General features: G+C 56.1%; 1 protein-coding gene across 2 annotated transcripts; it reads right to left on the bottom strand.

The window, feature by feature from the left end:
• Window positions 1–1,000: 1,000 nt before the first annotated feature.
• Window positions 1,001–17,495, bottom strand: slx1b (SLX1 homolog B, structure-specific endonuclease subunit). 2 transcript variants are annotated; one of them, XM_073033966.1, is made up of 7 exons: window positions 17,388–17,495; window positions 13,711–13,888; window positions 10,127–10,178; window positions 9,391–9,723; window positions 3,189–3,316; window positions 3,013–3,109; window positions 1,001–1,818 (listed from the first exon to the last, which is right to left on the bottom strand). In XM_073033966.1, the coding sequence occupies exons 2-7, from the start codon at window positions 13,881–13,883 to the stop codon at window positions 1,789–1,791; spliced, it is 813 nt and encodes a 270-aa protein (XP_072890067.1). In that variant the 5' UTR covers window positions 13,884–13,888; window positions 17,388–17,495; the 3' UTR covers window positions 1,001–1,788. The 2 variants fall into 2 exon arrangements, with proteins under 2 accessions (XP_072890067.1, XP_072890065.1); XM_073033964.1 differs by having other exon boundaries at window positions 17,375–17,486.
• Window positions 17,496–18,904: the final 1,409 nt, after the last annotated feature.

Genomic DNA, 18,904 nt, shown 5'->3' with positions numbered 1-18,904 from the left:
AAGGATCAGTGGTGGAAAGGGGGAGCAGTTTCAAGTTCTTGTGTATCAACATCTCTTAAGATCTGTGATGAGACCCAACATATTGATGCGATTATGAAGAAGGAACATGGAGAAGGCGTTTGAGGAGACTTGGCGTGTCACCAAAGCCTCTGGCAAATGTGTACAGATGGACTCTGATTTGTTACAGCTGGTGGGGAGCCTCCATTGCACTGGATCATACCAGGCTGCAGTCAACTCCAACATGGTCACAACCGTCCCCACCACTGATCTCATCTTCTAGAGGCAGTATCTTAAGGTAACGGCAGCATCCATCACTACAGACCCTCAACACCACATCTCCGCTTCTCATTGCTAATGCGAGGACGCACGTTTAGTGATTCAGGTCCCCTCTGCCACCAGATTGCTGAATGGACGACGAACCCACGAACACTTCCTCCTTATTCCTCTAGCATACAATTTACTTATTCTGCAATTTACAATAATTTAACATCTTTGCTGCAAAGCAACAAATTTCACAACACAAGATGCTGATGATAACTCTGACCCTATTGCACTCTTCGCCTCCTGCCAATCAGCAATCTTCTATCCATGCTAGCGTCTTTCCTGTAATCCCAGGGGCTCTTACCTTGTCCAGCAGCCTCTTGTGTGCCACCTTGCCAAAGACCTTCTGAAAATCCAAACCACTGACTCCTTTGTCAACGAGATGGGTGTGTTGAGTCGATGTGGTTTGGTTGTTACTCTCCTCAAAGAATTCCAAGAGATCTGTCAGGCATCACATTTCCCTGAAGGAAACCATACTGACTACTGTCCCTCCAAGGGCCCCCAAACCACATCCTTAATACTCAACTACAAAATCTTCCCAACCACTGAGGTCAGGCTAACTGGCCTGTAATTTCCTTACTTTTGCCTCTTCTCCCTCCCTCCGAGAGAGTGGAGTGACATTTGCAGATTTTCAGTCCCCCAGAACCGTGCCAAAACCTAGAGTCACAAAAGATCAAAGTTTGTTAAGTAAATTTTATTATCAAAGTAAGTGTATGTCAGCATACACCACCCTGAGATTCATTTTCCTGCGGGCATTCACAGTAGAATAAAGAAAAGCAGTAGAATCAGTGAAAAATTACACACAGACACTGACAAACAACTGAAGTGCCGTATGTTGTAACGTTTCATTACTAGTGTCTCCACAATCTCTCCAGTCACCTCTTTCAGAACCCTGGGGTGTAGTTCCGGGTGACTTATCCACCTTCAGATCGTTCAGCTTCCCAACTACACTCACTTCTCCCCCGACGCTTGAACTCCTGGTGTAAATGGGAGAGACAGAGATGGGAGGGAGGAGGCGTGGAGAAGGTAGGAGTGTAGGAGAAAGAGGGGGTAATGGCAAAAGGCAGGAGTGTAGGGACAGAGGGGTTACAGAGATGGCTGTGGTGATTGGATGGGGCTGGTCACGGACAGATTGGGGCCTGGAGAGTGAGTGGTTCAGCACAGGGACTGACAGAGGGGTTTTATCCAACTGACCCTTGGTCCAGTCCTCCCACAACACTCAGACACCAAATGTGAGGCCCTCCACCTAGAACCCAATGGGAGACCCTCCACCCAACTCCCACCGGGAGACCCTTCCTCAAAGATGTCCCTAGAGCTACTGGAGACCACAGACACGTATTTCCTCTTCAATGCCTCCTTTCTCCCCTCTCAGTTCTTCCTCTGTCTGGACAACACTCATCGACGGTTCCTGCCACCCCACCCACAGCCTCCATTTGAACAGCAGGTTGTCTCTTTGCTTCCTGAGGCTCAGATACTGAGGAGATCTGCCCAGTGACCCTGGAAGAGAGAGGGGTCACGAGTCAGTGAGCAGAAGAGTGAACTACAGGTGACGTGGCAGAGTGGACAGTCGGCTCCGTCACTTCCCTCCACCCTCCACATATCCCTCCACCCTCCATCACATCCCTCCACATATCCCTCCACCCTCCATCACTTCCCTCCACCCTCCATCACATCCCTCCACCCTCCATCACTTCCCTCCACCCTCCACATATCCCTCCACCCTCCATCACTTCCCTCCACACATCCCTCCACCCTCCATCACTTCCCTCCACCCTCCATCACTTCCCTCCATCACTTCCCTCCACCCTCCATCACTTCCCTCCACCCTCCATCACTTCCCTCCACACACCCCTCCACCCTCCATCACTTCCCTCCACCACATATCCCTCCACCCTCCATCACTTCCCTCCACCCTCCATCACTTCCCTCCATCCTCCATCACTTCCCTCCACACATCCCTCCACCCTCCATCACTTCCCTCCACCCTCCACATATCCCTCCACCCTCCATCACTTCCCTCCACCCTCCATCACTTCCCTCCACCTTCCATCACATCCCTCCACATACCCTCCACCCTCCATCACATCCCTCCACCCTCCATCACTTCCCTCCACCCTCCATCACTTCCCTCCACATACCCTCCACCCTCCACATATCCTCCACCCTCCATCACATCCCTCCACACCACTCTCCACATCCCTCCACACTTCCCTCCACCCTCCACACATCCCTCCACCCTCCACACCATCCTACACACATCCCTCCACCCTCCACATCACCCTCCCCACACCCCTCCACCACACATCCCTCCCCACTGTCCAGAGTGGGGTCAGTCAGCCCCAACATCAAGGACATCTTTAAGAAATGGCATCCATCACTAAGGACCCTCAGCATCCAGGACACGCTCTCCTCTCACTACTCTACCATCGGGAGGCAGTTACAGGAGCCTGAAGATCTACTGGCGGGAGGAGGGTGGAGGGAGTTTGGTATGTCCGAGGAAGGGGCTGGTGCTCAAGATCTCTGACAGTGCCGAGGGAGGAAATGATCCGAGGGAGAGTGGGTGACTCACACCCCGAGGAGGGAGGGAACAGAGCTACAGGCACCTCGTCCCCCTCCACCTCCTCCCTCAACTCCAACCTCCCCTTCCCCTCAGTCTCATCCTCCCCCTCCGTCCCCTCATCTCCCACTCACCTGCTGAGGGGCGTCCGAGGGGCAGACGGCTCCTCCACCTTTGCGCGATTCACTCATGTGCCGCATCAGGTTCCCCCAAAGAAAGGACCGACCACAGCTGAGATCAAAGGGCAGAGGTTAGAGGGCAGACAAGTGACCGGGGGGGGAGGCGGACAGACGGCGGGGTGGATGCCTACCCTGGACACACCCCTTCGAGGGGCAGCAGCTGCTCAGGGTCTCCCTGCAGGAATCTCTGAGCCAGGCAGATGATGTGGGATCGTGCTGTGCACCAGGGGTGGCAACACGACACCAGCACTCCGTCCTCCTGTTGGGGGGGGGGGGGGGGGTGTGGGGAGCGACAGAAACCGGGATCAGTTGGATTCAGGGACCTCCTGCTCAGCCCAACAAGCAACTGCCCAACGACACAGTCCCAGAGATGCCCATCGACACCCACACGGTGACGTTCCAACAGCAACACCATCCCACACAAACACCCTAACACCCACACAGCACCCCAAACACCAACACGGCACCCAAACACCACCCCACACAAACACCCTAACACCCACACAGCACGGCACCCAAACACCATCCCACACAGCACCCCAAACACCATCCCACACAAACACCCTAACACCCACACAGCACCCCAAACACCATCCCACACAGCACCCAAACACCGACACGGCACCCAAACACCATCCCACACGGCACCCAAACACCATCCCACACGGCACCCAAACACCATCCCACACAAACACCCTAACACCCACACAGCACCCCAAACACCATCCCACACAGCACCCAAACACCGACACGGCACCCAAACACCATCCCACACGGCACCCAAACACCGACACGGCACCCAAACACCGACACGGCACCCAAACACCATCCCACACGGCACCCAAACACCATCCCACACGGCACCCAAACACCATCCCACACGGCACCCAAACACCATCCCACACGGCACCCGAACACCATCCCACACAGCACCCAAACACCACCCCACACAGCACCCAAACACCGACACAGCACCCAAACACCACCCCACACAGCACCCGAACACCGACACGGCACCCAAACCGACACGGCACCCTAACACCCACACAGCACCCCAAACACCATCCCACACAGCACCCAAACACCGACACGGCACCCAAACACCATCCCACACGGCACCCGAACACCGACACGGCACCCTAACACCGACACGGCACCCTAACACCGACACGGCACCCTAACACCGACACGGCACCCAAACACCATCCCACACGGCACCCGAACACCGACACGACACCCAAACACCCACACGGCTCCCAAACACCATCCCACACGGCACCCAAACACCGACACGGCACCCAAACACCGACACGGCACCCAAACACCGACACGGCACCCTAACACCGACACGGCACCCAAACACCGACACGGCACCCAAACACCATCCCACACAGCACCCAAACACCGACACGGCACCCGAACACCGACACGGCACCCGAACACCGACACGGCACCCGAACACCGACACGGCACCCGAACACCGACACGGCACCCTAACACCATCCCACACAGCACCCAAACACCCACACGGCACCCAAACACCATCCCACACAGCACCCGAACACCGACACGGCACCCGAACACCGACACGGCACCCGAACACCGACACGGCACCCGAACACCGACACGGCACCCAAACACCATCCCACACGGCACCCAAACACCGACACGGCACCCAAACACCATCCCACACGGCACCCAAACACCCACACGGCACCCGAACACCGACACGGCACCCGAACACCGACACGGCACCCGAACACCGACACGGCACCCGAACACCGACACGGCACCCGAACACCGACACGGCACCCAAACACCATCCCACACGGCACCCAAACACCGACACGGCACCCAAATACCGACACGGCACCCAAACACCATCCCACACGGCACCCAAACACCATCCCACACGGCACCCAAACACCATCCCACACGGCACCCAAACACCGACACGGCACCCAAACACCATCCCACACGGCACCCAAACACCATCCCACACGGCACCCAAACACCATCCCACACGGCACCCAAACACCGACACGGCACCCGAACACCAACCCACACAGCACCCAAACACCACCCCACACAGCACCCAAACACCGACACAGCACCCAAACACCATCCCACACAGCACCCAAACACCATCCCACACAGCACCCAAACACCATCCCACACAGCACCCAAACACCGACACGGCACCCGAACACCATCCCACACGGCACCCAAACACCCACACGGCACCCAAACACCATCCCACACAGCACCCAAACACCGACACGGCACCCGAACACCGACACGGCACCCGAACACCATCCCACACAGCACCCAAACACCATCCCACACAGCACCCAAACACCGACACGGCACCCGAACACCATCCCACACGGCACCCAAACACCCACACGGCACCCAAACACCATCCCACACAGCACCCGAACACCGACACGGCACCCGAACACCGACACGGCACCCGAACACCGACACGGCACCCGAACACCATCCCACACGGCACCCGAACACCATCCCACACGGCACCCGAACACCATCCCACACGGCACCCGAACACCATCCCACACGGCACCCGAACACCATCCCACACGGCACCCGAACACCATCCCACACAGCACCCAAACACCATCCCACACAGCACCCAAACACCATCCCACACAGCACCCAAACACCACCCCACACAGCACCCAAACACCGACACAGCACCCAAACACCATCCCACACGGCACCCAAACACCATCCCACACGGCACCCAAACACCATCCCACACGGCACCCAAACACCATCCGACACGGCACCCAAACACCGACACGGCACCCAAACACCGACACGGCACCCAAACACCGACACGGCACCCTAACACCGACACGGCACCCAAACACCGACACGGCACCCAAACACCGACACGGCACCCGAACACCATCCCACACGGCACCCGAACACCATCCCACACGGCACCCGAACACCATCCCACACGGCACCCGAACACCATCCCACACGGCACCCGAACACCATCCCACACGGCACCCGAACACCATCCCACACGGCACCCGAACACCATCCCACACGGCACCCGAACACCGACACGGCACCCAAACACCATCCCACACAGCACCCAAACACCGACACGGCACCCAAACACCATCCCACACGGCACCCAAACACCATCCCACACGGCACCCGAACACCCACACGGCACCCGAACACCGACACGGCACCCGAACACCGACACGGCACCCGAACACCGACACGGCACCCGAACACCGACACGGCACCCGAAAACCGACACGGCACCCGAACACCGACACGGCACCCGAACACCGACACGGCACCCGAACACCGACACGGCACCCGAACACCGACACGGCACCCGAACACCGACACGGCACCCGAACACCATCCCACACGGCACCCAAACACCGACACGGCACCCAAACACCATCCCACACGGCACCCAAACACCATCCCACACGGCACCCAAACACCATCCCACACGGCCCCAAACACCGACACGGCACCCAAACACCATCCCACACGGCACCCAAACACCATCCCACACGGCACCCAAACACCATCCCACACGGCACCCAAACACCGACACGGCACCCAAACACCATCCCACACGGCACCCAAACACCATCCCACACGGCACCCAAACACCATCCCACACGGCACCCAAACACCATCCCACACGGCACCCAAACACCGACACGGCACCCAAACACCATCCCACATGGCACCCAAACACCATCCCACACGGCACCCAAACACCATCCCACACGGCACCCAAACACTGACACGGCACCCGAACACCATCCCACACAGCACCCAAACACCACCCCACACAGCACCCAAACACCGACACAGCACCCAAACACCATCCCACACAGCACCCAAACACCATCCCACACAGCACCCAAACACCATCCCACACAGCACCCAAACACCGACACGGCACCCGAACACCATCCCACACGGCACCCAAACACCCACACGGCACCCAAACACCATCCCACACAGCACCCAAACACCGTCACGGCACCCGAACACCGACACGGCACCCGAACACCATCCCACACAGCACCCAAACACCATCCCACACAGCACCCAAACACCATCCCACACAGCACCCAAACACCGACACGGCACCCGAACACCATCCCACACGGCACCCAAACACCCACACGGCACCCGAACACCATCCCACACAGCACCCGAACACCGACACGGCACCCGAACACCGACACGGCACCCGAACACCGACACGGCACCCGAACACCATCCCACACGGCACCCGAACACCATCCCACACGGCACCCGAACACCATCCCACACGGCACCCGAACACCATCCCACACGGCACCCGAACACCATCCCACACGGCACCCGAACACCATCCCACACGGCACCCGAACACCATCCCACACAGCACCCAAACACCACCCCACACAGCACCCAAACACCGACACAGCACCCAAACACCATCCCACACAGCACCCAAACACCATCCCACACAGCACCCAAACACCATCCCACACAGCACCCAAACACCATCCCACACGGCACCCGAACACCGACACGGCACCCGAACACCATCCCACACGGCACCCGAACACCATCCGACACGGCACCCGAACACCATCCGACACGGCACCCGAACACCGACACGGCACCCGAACACCGACACGGCACCCGAACACCATCCCACACGGCACCCGAACACCACCCCACACGGCACCCAAACACCGACACGGCACCCAAACACCATCCCACACGGCACCCAAACACCGACACGGCACCCTAACACCGACACGGCACCCTAACACCATCCCGCACGGCACCCGAACACCATCCCGCACGGCACCCGAACACCATCCCGCACGGCACCCGAACACCATCCCGCACGGCACCCGAACACCATCCCGCACGGCACCCGAACACCATCCCGCACGGCACCCGAACACCATCCCACACGGCACCCGAACACCATCCCACACGGCACCCGAACACCGACACGGCACCCAAACACCGACACGGCACCCAAACACCGACACGGCACCCAAACACCGACACGGCACCCAAACACCATCCCACACGGCACCCAAACACCGACACGGCACCCAAACACCGACACGGCTCCCAAACACCATCCCACACGGCACCCAAACACCGACACGGCACCCAAACACCATCCCACACGGCACCCGAACACCGACACGGCACCCGAACACCGACACGGCACCCGAACACCGACACGGCACCCGAACACCGACACGGCACCCGAACACCGACACGGCACCCGAACACCGACACAGCACCCGAACACCGACACAGCACCCGAACACCGACACAGCACCCGAACACCATCCCACACGGCACCCGAACACCATCCCACACAGCACCCAAACACCGACACGGCACCCAAACACCATCCCACACGGCACCCAAACACCGACACGGCACCCTAACACCGACACGGCACCCTAACACCGACACGGCACCCGAACACCGACACGGCACCCGAACACCGACACGGCACCCGAACACCGACACGGCACCCAAACACCACCCCACACGGCACCCAAACACCACCCCACACGGCACCCAAACACCACCCCACACAGCACCCAAACACCGACACGGCACCCGAACACCCACACGGCACCCAAACACCACCCCACACAGCACCCAAACACCGACACAGCACCCGAACACCGACACAGCACCCGAACACCGACACAGCACCCGAACACCGACACAGCACCCGAACACCGACACAGCACCCGAACACCATCCCACACGGCACCCAAACACCGACACGGCACCCAAACACCATCCCACACGGCACCCAAACACCGACACGGCACCCAAACACCATCCCACACGGCACCCAAACACTGACACGGCACCCAAACACTGACACGGCACCCAAACACCGACACGGCACCCAAACACCATCCCACACGGCACCCAAACACCGACACGGCACCCAAACACCGACACGGCACCCAAACACCGACACGGCACCCAAACACCATCCCACACGGCACCCAAACACCATCCCACACGGCACCCAAACACCATCCCACACGGCACCCAAACACCATCCCACACGGCACCCAAACACCATCCCACACGGCACCCAAACACCCACACAGCACCCTAACACCGACATCAACATTACACCAGGTGAACACTCACAGTGCAATTCTGCAAGACCCACACAAAAATACACACCCCTCCCAATGACAACCCATTGATGGCTTCCCACATAACACCCCCCACACGGACAAACACACCCAACGATCGGGGGTCACTCACCGTCAGTGGCTTGCCACAGACGCTGCACTCTCCTCCGGTCCCCATCCGCGTCTCTGTCTCTGTCTTCGTCTCGCTCCCCTCTTCGGCCGGCCCGCCACCCACCTCTCCAAAGGCCAGGGCCACGTGAGGCGGGGGCGCGCTGTCCGGGGGCCACTCCTGCCGATACTGCTGGAGGATCCAGCGGAGGGTGAGGGGGAAGCGCCCCCAGCGCGGGCAGCGGAGCAGCGCCCACAGCAGCCGGAGGTGGAAGGGGTAACTGCCCTCGCCCCGGCCGCGGCCCCTCACCCCCGCCAGCTGCCGGCATCTGGACGGGTGCTGCCAGGACCACTCGAACTGGGGAGGTCACAGATCAGGGGTCAGAGGTCAGGGAGCGGCAAGGTCGGGTTGAGTGGCATTCGAGGTGAAAGGATGAGGGGGAGAGGAAAGGGTTGGATCCTTGGGGAGGGGGTGGCAGCGGGGTGGATCAGCAGGGGAGGGGAATCAGCCGCGGGGTCACACGCCTCTACCCCCTCTCCTATTGACTCGCATCTTGTGTCCCCCCCCCACTCCCCTTCTCTCCATTTTTCTCTCCTTCCTCACTCCCCTCAACACCCTTGTCACACTCTCTCTCCCCCTTTCCTATCTATATTCTCTCCATTCTTCTCTCCCTTCCCTCTCTACCCCCCCCGCTGCCTCGCTCTCCCTCCCGCTCCACACTCCCTCCGTTCCTCCAACACTCCTACTCTCCCCCACTCACCTTCAGTGCGGCCACTGCCGAGGGAAATCCGTGGACAATCAAAACCATATCCCTGAGGGAGAGGAAATGAGTCAGAGCCAGAAGGAGATCATTCGGCCCCTCTCCGCCCTTCCCTCCCCCAACCAGACGCAGGCTGATTTCCACTCCCCAGTACCAGCAAATCCACGGACCCCTGGAACAAACTCAGTGATAGTCCAGGGGGAGAATCCCAAGGACTCACCACTTCCTCGAGGTGAAATACCCCCCATCCCCCGATCTCCGGACCTGCCTTCTTCCCAGTCCGAGGCCCCTGGGCGGAGGCAGTGACTCCTCAGCCAGGGGAGGTGGGGAAATCTCCATCTATTCTCCACTTCCCACCAGCTGCCCCCCATGAGAATATTCTGTTCCTTTTCAAAGAGATGCCACAGAGCACAGCCCCGTCTGATCGGCCTCCCCCTCTCTCCCCACCACACGTTCAAGTGAGTCGGGCCTGTGCCCCCCCTCACCCCTTCCACTGCCACAGGGGAAAACCCTGCCCCCCCACACCCCTTGTCAGATTTATCCCATGGGAGGAAAGGCAGAATACACAATGCTCCATGGGCTATAGCTCCCCAGGGCTCCCGACAGACGGAACAAGACTAGATTACTCCCGTAATAATCCCTCCCCCTTCCCCTCCCACAATAACCCCCCAATAAACTCCCCTCCTATAATAAACCCCCTTCCGCAATAATCTCCCCCAATAAACCATACCTCTGGCAATAAACTCCCCTCAATAAACCCTCTCTCACAATATACAACCCCCATAATAAACACCCCTTCCCCCAATGCACACTCCCACAAAAAAATCCCCCTCCCACAAAATTCACAATCTCCTTCGAAAAAAGTACCAATCACCCTCCTGAACCCAGGGCATTGATTGCAAAGAGAGCTGTGACCCACTTCCAGGGATCTGTTATTCTGTATATAAACCGCCTGAACCCCTAGATTAGATCCCAGTCTGTGACCCACTCCCAGGGATCTGTTATTCTGTATATAAACCCCCTGAACCCCTAGATTAGATCCCAGTCTGTGACCCACTCCCAGGGATCTGTTATTCTGTATATAAACCCCCTGAACCCCTAGATTAGATCCCAGTCTGTGACCCACTCCCAGGGATCTGTTATTCTGTATATAAACCCCCTGAACCTCTAGATTAGATCCCAGTCTGTGACCCATTCCCAGGGATCTGTTATTCTGTATATAAACCCCCTGAACCCCTAGATTAGATCCCAGTCTGTGACCTACTCCCAGGGATCTGTTATTCTGTATATAAACCCCACTGAATCCCTGGATTAGATCCCAGTCTGTGACCCACTCCCAGGGATCTGTTATTCTGTATATAAACCCCACTGAACCCCTGGATTAGATCCCAGTCTGTGACCCACTCCCAGGGATCTGTTATTCTGTATATAAACCCCACTGAACCCCTGGATTAGATCCCAGCCTGTGACCCACTCCCAGGGATCTGTTATTCTGTATATAAACCCCACTGAATCCCTGGATTAGATCCCAGCCTGTGACCCACTCCCAGGGATCTGTTATTCTGTATATAAACCCCACTGAACCCCTGGATTAGATCCCAGCCTGTAACCCGCTCCGGGGTAGCTGACAGAGATATTATTAATGATCTTTCAAGCATCACTACATTCTGGAGTGGTTCCTGTGGACTGGAAAATTGCTAAATCCCATTCCACTACTTACGGGGAGGCAGAAGAAAGGAAACTATAGGCCATTTATCCTGACTTCAGTGGTTGGGAAGATGTTGGAGTCCATTAAAGATGAGGCTTAGAGGCACCTGAGAAAATAGGCCAATGTCTGCATGGTTTCCTTAGAGAGAAATCTTGCCTGCAAATCTACTGGAATTCTTTAAGGAAACAACAAGCATGATAGACAAAGGAGAGTCAGTGGAAGATGTGCTCTTGGATTTTCACAAGGCCTTCGGCAAGGTACCCCACACGAGGCTGGATAAACCCAGGGTATTACAGGAAGGACACAAACACTGGCTGGTTGGCAGGAGGCAAGGATTGGGAACAAAAGGAGCCTTCTCAGGCTGGCTCCAATGATTAGTGATGTTCCACTTCTGTTCACATTATATTTCAACATTTCAATGACAGAACTGATAGCCTTGAAACCAAGCTTGCAGATGATACTGAAATAGGTGGAGGGGCAGGACTGTTGAGAAAGCAGGTAGCCTGCAGAAGGACTTAGACTGGGAGAATGAGACAATGGCAGATGGAATATAGTGTAGGGAAGTGTATGGTCTTGCACGTTGGTAGAAGCAATAAAGGTGTAGGCTATTGGCTGGGTTGAGTTGTTCTTTGATCTTGGAATCCATTTGCAAACGTTTAATGACCATGTGAGAAGACATTGTCAGCGTGCTGGTGATTGTGTCCTCTGAACGCTTGGCCTTTACGTACTTTTCAATCAGCTGATTGGTTGTCATTACGGAAACCGCGACGTGGGGAAGAAATCTCGTCACTGATTGGCTGGGTGGCGAACTCCGTGCGTTGCGGTCTGGAATTTTGCCCGCATCGGCTCATAAATAGGTTCCTTTATAGAATCGTTCGTGGAAAACCAAGGGGAATGCCAAGCGTTCGGGGAGCACAATCACACCGACGATGTCTCCTCACGTGGTGATGAAACGTTTGCAGGTAAATTGCCATCGGAGAACAGCTCAAACCAAGCACCGACCACACCTCACGCACTATTTCCAACGTAGACTATTTTCTAAAGAGGGAGAAAGTTCAAAAATCAGGTTGAGTCGCTGGTGAGGAAGGCAAATACAATGTTAGCATTCATTTCAAGAGGACGAGAATATAAAAGGAAGGATGTAACACAAAGCTTTACAAGGCATTGGTCGGACTGCTTTTGGGGCATTGTGAGCAGTTTTAGGCCCCTTGTCCAAGATGAGCTGGTATAGGAGACGATTCACAAGAGTGATCCCATGAATGAAAGGGTTAATATATAAAGAGTGTCTGATGACTCTAGGCCTCAAATTGCTGGAGTTTAGAAGAATGAGGAGGAAATCTCATTGAAATTGGTCGAACATTGAAAGTAACACACACAAAATGCTGGAGGAACTCAGCAGGTCAGGCCTGAATAAACAGTTAAGGTTTTGGGCCGAGAACCATCAATCCTGAAGAAGGGTCTTGGCCTGAAACGTTGGTGGATTGTTACAGATAACTGTGGTGGCTAATTCATTGAGTATATTTAAAGCGGAGGTTGATAGGTTCTTGATTAGTCAGGATGTCAAGAATTATGGGGAGAGGGCAGGAGAATGGGGTTGAGAGGGATAATAAATCAGCCATGATGGAATAACAGCAGACTCAATGCGCCGAAAGGCCTGATCTGCTCCAATCTCTTATGGGTCTGTTATTATGTGCATAAATCACTGAAGCCCTGGATTAGTTCCCAGCCTGCAACTCATTCCCAGAGACCTGTTTTCCTAAATATAAACTCCAAACCCCTGGATTATCTAATCTACATTGTGTGTTCTACATTGAGACCCCCTGGGTTTGACCAGAGGCTCGCACGATCATCAGCCAGCAGGGAGGGTAATGCTCACCAGGGTCCCCTGCCACTGGTGCGCCAGGCTCCTCCACAACGCTTGCCCGCGTTGTGCTGTCTGACCCTCCTCTGTGGGTTCACTGTGAATCCAATGTAGACACGGCCCTGGAACTTGGGGTTTCTGCACAGCAGAAGGTAGACGCCATAGAAATGGCCGCGTTCGCCCACCATCGTTCCTGCGGGAGAGGACAGAGAGTGGTGGGAAATGGGGAATCAGAGAGGGGTAGAGGGCTCCGAGAGACAGGGAGGTGGGGGTGGGGGGGGGCGTCAGAGAGATAAGACAGACATCGTAGAAATGTCCACCTTCGCGTAACACTGTTCCCGAGGGAGAGGACAGAGAGTGCTGACTGGGAGTGGTGGGTAGTGGGGTATCAGAGAGGGGTGTGGGACACAGAGGGATGGGGAGGTGGGGGTTAGAGTGAAGGAACGTCTATGCTCACTCACAGCGTTCTTGAGGACAGAGAGTGCCGACTGAGGGTCAGTGGAGGACAGGGGTTCTGAGAGACAGCGGGATGGGGGGGGGGGGGGGAAAGAGTTGAGACACACAGGGAGGGGATTCAGACAGATCTGGAGACGAAGAAAACGACTGCCCTCCCCCAAAATTGCTCCTGTGCAAGAGGGTGCGAGTGTGGACTGACAGCAGGTGGGGGGGGGGGGGGGGGGTGTTCCACACGGATGGGGAGAGGCAAGGGAGGGATCAGAGAGATCGGTCACAGGAAGAGAGAGAGCCTCACAGGCAAAAGAAACAGAAATGCGAAGGGCGTAGGGCGGGGTGATGGAGACAGGGAGGGATTAGGGGGGTGATGGGGTTAGGGAGGGGATGATGGAGATGGGGAGAGGTATAGGGGAGTGAGGGGTATAGAGGAGTGAGGGGTGATAGATACAGGGAGGGGTATAGCAGAGTGAGGGGTGATAGAGACGGGGAGGGGTATAGCAGAGTGAGGGGTGATAGAGACAGGGAGGGGTATAGCAGAGTGAGGGGTGATAGAGACGGGGAGAGGTATAGGGGAGTGAGGGGTGATAGAGACGGGGAGGGGTATAGGGGAGTGAGGGGTGATAGAGGGGGAGGGGTATAGGGGAGTGAGGGGTGATAGGACAGGGAGAGGTATAGGGGAGTGAGGGGTGATAGATTGGGGAGAGGTATAGGGGAGTGAGGGATGATAGATCGGGGAGAGGTATAGGGGAGTGAGGGGTGATAGATCGGGGAGAGGTATAGGGGAGTGAGGGGTGATAGATCGGGGAGAGGTATAGGGGAGTGAGGGGTGATAGATCGGGGAGAGGTATAGGGGAGTGAGGGGTGATAGGACGGGGAGAGGTATAGGGGAGTGAGGGGTGATAGAGATGGGGAGGGGTATAGGGGAGTGAGGGGTGATAGATCGGGGAGAGGTATAGGGGAGTGAGGGGTGATAGATCGGGGAGAGGTATAGGGGAGTGAAGGGTGATAGGACGGGGAGAGGTATAGGGGAGTGAGGGGTGATAGATCGGGGAGAGGTATAGGGGAGTGAGGGGTGATAGATCGGGGAGAGGTATAGGGGAGTGAGGGGTGATAGGACGGGGAGAGGTATAGGGGAGTGAGGGGTGATAGAGATGGGGAGGGGTATAGGGGAGTGAGGGGTGATAGATCGGGGAGAGGTATAGGGGAGTGAGGGGTGATAGATCGGGGAGAGGTATAGGGGAGTGAAGGGTGATAGGACGGGGAGAGGTATAGGGGAGTGAGGGGTGATAGAGATGGGGAGGGGTATAGGGGAGTGAGGGGTGATAGATCGGGGAGAGGTATAGGGGAGTGAGGGGTGATAGATCGGGGAGAGGTATAGGGGAGTGAAGGGTGATAGATCGGGGAGAGGTATAGGGGAGTGAGGGGTGATAGATCGGGGAGAGGTATAGGGGAGTGAGGGGTGATAGGACGGGGAGAGGTATAGGGGAGTGAGGGGTGATAGAGATGGGGAGGGGTATAGGGGAGTGAGGGGTGATAGATCGGGGAGAGGTATAGGGGAGTGAGGGGTGATAGATCGGGGAGAGGTATAGGGGAGTGAAGGGTGATAGGACGGGGAGAGGTATAGGGGAGTGAGGGGTGATAGAGATGGGGAGGGGTATAGGGGAGTGAGGGGTGATAGAGACAGGGAGGGGTATAGGGGAGTGAGGGGTGATAGAGACAGGGAGGGGTATAGGGGAGTGAGGGGTGATAGAGACAGGGAGGGGTATAGGGGAGTGAGGGGTGATAGAGACGGGGAGGGGTATAGGGGAGTGAGGGGTGATAGAGACAGGGAGGGGTATAGGGGAGTGAGGGGTGATAGAGACAGGGAGGGGTATAGGGGAGTGAGGGGTGATAGAGACAGGGAGGGGTATAGGGGAGTGAGGGGTGATAGAGACGGGGAGGGGTATAGGGGAGTGAGGGGTGATAGAGACAGGGAGGGGTATAGGGGAGTGAGGGGTGATAGAGACAGGGAGGGGTATAGGGGAGTGAGGGGTGATAGAGACGGGGAGGGGTATAGGGGAGTGAGGGGTGATAGAGACGGGGAGGGGTATAGGGGAGTGAGGGGTGATAGAGACGGGGAGGGGTATGTGGGAGTGAGGGGTGATAGAGACGGGGAGGGGTATAGGGGAGTGAGGGGTGATAGGATGGGGAGAGGTATAGGGGAGTGAGGGGTGATAGAGACAGGGAGAGGTATAGGGGAGTGAAGGGTGATAGGACGGGGAGGGGTATGTGGGAGTGAGGGGTGATAGAGATGGGGAGGGGTATAGGGGAGTGAGGGGTGATAGAGACAGGGAGGGGTATAGGGGAGTGAGGGGTGATAGAGACAGGGAGGGGTATAGGGGAGTGAGGGGTGATAGAGACGGGGAGGGGTATAGGGGAGTGAGGGGTGATAGAGACGGGGAGGGGTATAGGGGAGTGAGGGGTGATAGAGACAGGGAGGGGTATAGGGGAGTGAGGGGTGATAGAGACAGGGAGGGGTATAGGGGAGTGAGGGGTGATAGAGACAGGGAGGGGTATAGGGGAGTGAGGGGTGATAGAGACGGGGAGGGGTATAGGGGAGTGAGGGGTGATAGAGACAGGGAGGGGTATAGGGGAGTGAGGGGTGATAGAGACAGGGAGGGGTATAGGGGAGTGAGGGGTGATAGAGACGGGGAGGGGTATAGGGGAGTGAGGGGTGATAGAGACGGGGAGGGGTATAGGGGAGTGAGGGGTGATAGAGACGGGGAGGGGTATGTGGGAGTGAGGGGTGATAGAGACGGGGAGGGGTATAGGGGAGTGAGGGGTGATAGGATGGGGAGAGGTATAGGGGAGTGAGGGGTGATAGAGACAGGGAGGGGTATAGGGGAGTGAGGGGTGATAGAGACGGGGAGGGGTATGTGGGAGTGAGGGGTGATAGAGACAGGGAGGGGTATAGGGGAGTGAGGGGTGATAGAGACGGGGAGGGGTATAGGGGAGTGAGGGGTGATAGAGATGGGGAGGGGTATAGGGGAGTGAGGGGTGATAGAGACGGGGAGGGGTATGTGGGAGTGAGGGGTGATAGAGACGGGAAGGGGTAACAGGAATTTGGGGTGGAGGACTGGGGAATCGGTGGATGAAGTTACTGGGAAAACCAGGCAGATTGCGCTGCACTCTGGGGCTTTGGGTTTGTGGACGGTTAGAAATTTCTCCCCCTCTTCACTAGCCTCACCTCGAATACAAACCTAAGCCTTTGCAAAATGCCGAATGCAGCGGAGGCCACCCCCTTCTCACACCGGCGGCCGCTCCGCGCCGACAGCCCGGATGCAAACCCGCCTTTTCCGTTTAATGAGTAGTCGAGGCCGTGGCCCCTTTAAGGAAAAGCCGGTAGCTCCGGGTTGCTTCCGCCCCTCCCCTCTCCCAATGGCTACCTACGCGTAAAGCCGCGCCTCCATTGGCTGTGCTGCGCTGTCGATCATGCTGAGGGTCAGCGGGCGGAAGGAATGTCCTTTTCCGCCCCGCAGACAGCAGTGAGATGTTTCTAAAAGTGGCTCATTTTGCTGGGAAATTTGCTGAATTTTCATCACTGCCGCAGAATTCAGAACTGCAGTGGAATTGAAATATTGCAAAGTTTTCTCCTATGTTTTGAACATTTATTTTGATTAAAACATGAACTGGGGGCAATGGGTTTTAATGGAATCAGCCCATAACCCTCCATTCCTTTCCTGTTCATATACCTGTCCAATTTTACTTTAAGTGACAATACCGAACCTGCCTCTACCACTTCTACTGGACTCTCGTTCCACACAGCTACCACTCTCTGAGTAAAGAAATTCCCCCTCGTGTTACCCCTAAACTTTTGCCCCCAACTCTCAACTCATGTCCTCTTGTTTGAATCTCCCCTACTCTCAATAGAAAAAGCCTATCCACGTCAACTCTATCTATCCCCCTCATAATTTTAAATACCTCTATCAAGTCACCCCTCAACCTTATTCGCTCCAAAGAATAAAGACCTAACTTGTTCAACCTTTCTCTGTAACTTAGGTAACATCCTTGTAAACCTTCTCCGCCCTCTTTCAACCTTATTAATATCCTTCCTGTAATTTGGTGACCAAAAACTGTACACAAAACTCCAAATTCGGCCTCACCAATGCTTTATACAACTTCACCATAACATTCCAACTCTTATACTCAATACTTTGATTTATAGGCCAATGTACCAAAAGCTCTCTTTACTACTCTATCTACCTGTGACGCCACTTTTAGGGAATTTTGTATCTGTATTCTCAGATCCCCCTGTTTTACTGCACTCCTCAGTGCCCTACCATTTACCTTGTATGTTCTACCTTGGTTTTTCCTTCCAAAGTGCAATACCTCACACTTGTCTGTATTAAACTCCATCTGCCATTTTTCAGCCCATTTTTCCAGCTGGTCTAGATCCCTCTGCAAGCTTTGAAAACCTTCCTCACTGTCCACTACACCTCCAATCTTTGTATCATCAGCAAATTTGCTGATTCAATTTACCACGTTATCATCCAGATCATTAATATAGATGACAAATAACAATGGACTCAGCACTGATCCCTGTGGCACACCACTAGTCACAGGTCTCCACTCAGAGTAGCAATCCTCCACTATCACTCTCTGGCTTCTCCCACTGAGCCAGTGTCTAATTCAATTTACTACCTCACCATGTATACCTAGCAACTGAATCTTCCTAACTAACCTCCCATAGGTTAGGACTTTATTCCCTGGAGCATAG

This window comes from Hemitrygon akajei, chromosome 31 (genome assembly GCF_048418815.1).
Source record: "Hemitrygon akajei chromosome 31, sHemAka1.3, whole genome shotgun sequence".
NCBI lineage: Eukaryota > Metazoa > Chordata > Chondrichthyes > Myliobatiformes > Dasyatidae > Hemitrygon > Hemitrygon akajei.
Note: the sequence above shows the minus strand (reverse complement) of the source record. Positions and strands in the feature narration are given on the sequence as shown.